Raw genomic sequence first — 2,151 nt, forward strand, 5'->3', positions numbered from 1 at the left:
GATCAGCAGTCGATAGGCATCCAGCTTTTGTCTGCAAGAAACAAACAGAGCACTTACATTTTCTAAGTTCTTTACTCTCTCCAGTGAAACTCTTCCTCCTGAGGGCAAGATTCACAGCTAGGATTCCTACAGGCTATGGTTTATTTATAAAGTGTAACACTTATTACTGATACAGTATCCCAGCACTCGTGGGTGATTTATGGTGATGGATTATGTTCAATTAAACACTAACCTGGTTTTCTGGACCACCAGTTCCTTTTCATTGGCCATGTCATCAAGCAGTTTTATGTTCCTCTGGATGGCTGCTATGTGAACTCTCTTCTCAGACTGCAGAGCCTGAGCATTGTTAAGGTCCCCCAAACGCTGCTCCAAGCTTCCCCTTGGAATCCAAACACACGATGAACAATGAAACATAACGAAAAACTGGAAAGCTACCTGAGCTTTGTTTTCTGTTTTATTCTAGCAGAAGTGTTACAAATACAACCAGGATAAATAAGGAAACACGTGAGCCCAAACTGCACAAGCAGTTTGCACACATACACTTAAGGCAGGATTTCTAGACTTGGATATCTAATGCTGAACACTTATGCCCTCATTTAATATATTAATTATCTGCCTTTGTGTCTCCTCTTGATCCCACCTAGAGTTGGCAATCCTAGTGTTCCTGAACAAGAGTTTAGAACTTTAGTGGGAACATTCTAAAATAAACTTATTTTAAAACTTATTTTATACAGCTGGTCAGTCAACATGACAAAGGAAATTCCTGTTAGAACCGGAACAAGGTATTTACGTGCTGGAATCAGACTGGTCTCCATCATCTCCAGAGGTGTCCTTGGTTCCCATCTTGCCACCACCAACCAACTTTTCTTCCAGCTCGTATTCTAACAGATATTGAAACAACAGCTTAATAAAGAGACTGACCCCTAAAATGCAAGGTTTTATACACTTGCTGTCAAATCACACTGCCGAGAATCAGAGATGACATTTTATAACATCACATGTTTACCTTACGTGAACTTCACACTAATGTCAGGATTTTTGTGAGTTATCAAAACAAGCCATCATTTTCACCTTCCCAGGGTCCTTCCACATCACAGAACTGAGCAGCTGCACCTTCTTCTTCTTCCTCTCCCAGAAATGGTGGAGGAGATGTGTGCTGCTCTCCCTCACTGTGAGTGATCCCATGATCTTCCATGCTGACAGTCGTTCCAAACAACCAGGCTAAGAAAGAGAAGAACATGTTTTACACATCTAATCCCCACCAACCTGCACTGGTGGTGGCTGTCTCCAGAGGTGAATTCACAGCTCTCAGTAAATACCTAATGCATCAGAAATAATTGGGTACAACCACACACCTTCGTGCCAGTCCCACCTTTTGAGTATCAACTTTAATGAATCTCCTAGGGAAAAGCAAGGACGCTCCCATTTTTATTTTTTTTTTTTTTAGTAACGATCAGCTCAGTAATGAAACAAACCTGAATGTATTTTATCCACTTAGGCCACCACTTTACCCAGAATGATCCAGGCACAGCTCCAACAAACACTACTTGCTCTTGAGTCTTGTGCAGTTCTCTAATGTGAAGTAAACTGTTCCCAAATGTTGATACAATTTATTAGAATTCAGTAAATTCTGTATGTCATCTAGAATGAGTTATTACCACATGGCTGAGCACTTCACATCTTACTCACACAGAGACTTGTGCATATGATTAATTTTAACGAAGGTGGCTCAGCTTTCAGTGCATTTATGCAAATCCTTCTGGAGAACTCAGAAAACATAAACTATAGGAGAATATCTATTTTCTCTAGTTCAGGAGCAGGTAAAACACACGCCGGAGCAAAGGAGTAAACTTACTAAATTATAGGAAGCACCTTCAAGCCGAGCAGGATTCTTAGACTGGGTTATGGCCGATTTCAGATGTTGGTGGTACCAGGAGGTGGGACAAACGTAAAAACGCAGCAGCTTTCGGCCACACCACCGCGATGTGAGGCGGCAGCTCCGGCTGCAGGATAACAAAGTTTCGGGAGAGCTGGGCCGAAGTGCCCCGTGGGGAGAAAGGCCCGAAACCCCTCAGAGCCCTCACAGAGCCCCCATAGACCCCTCAGAGCCCCCACAGAGCCCCCATAGACCCCTCAGAGCCCCCATAGACC

General features: G+C 43.1%; 1 protein-coding gene across 1 annotated transcript in view; it reads right to left on the reverse strand.

The window, feature by feature from the left end:
• CFAP74 (cilia and flagella associated protein 74) overlaps positions 1-2,151 on the reverse strand; it is a 42,551-nt gene that overhangs the window by 28,364 nt on the left and 12,036 nt on the right. Inside the window, 4 exon segments of the mRNA XM_027895279.1 lie at positions 233-379; positions 791-881; positions 1,072-1,203; positions 1,206-1,221. Of these exon segments, the coding sequence (XP_027751080.1) occupies positions 233-379; positions 791-881; positions 1,072-1,203; positions 1,206-1,221 (386 nt within the window).

The sequence above is a fragment of the Empidonax traillii genome, unplaced genomic scaffold (genome assembly GCF_003031625.1).
Source record: "Empidonax traillii isolate 1590-97213 ecotype Southwest subspecies unplaced genomic scaffold, ASM303162v1 scaffold454:size726355, whole genome shotgun sequence".
NCBI lineage: Eukaryota > Metazoa > Chordata > Aves > Passeriformes > Tyrannidae > Empidonax > Empidonax traillii.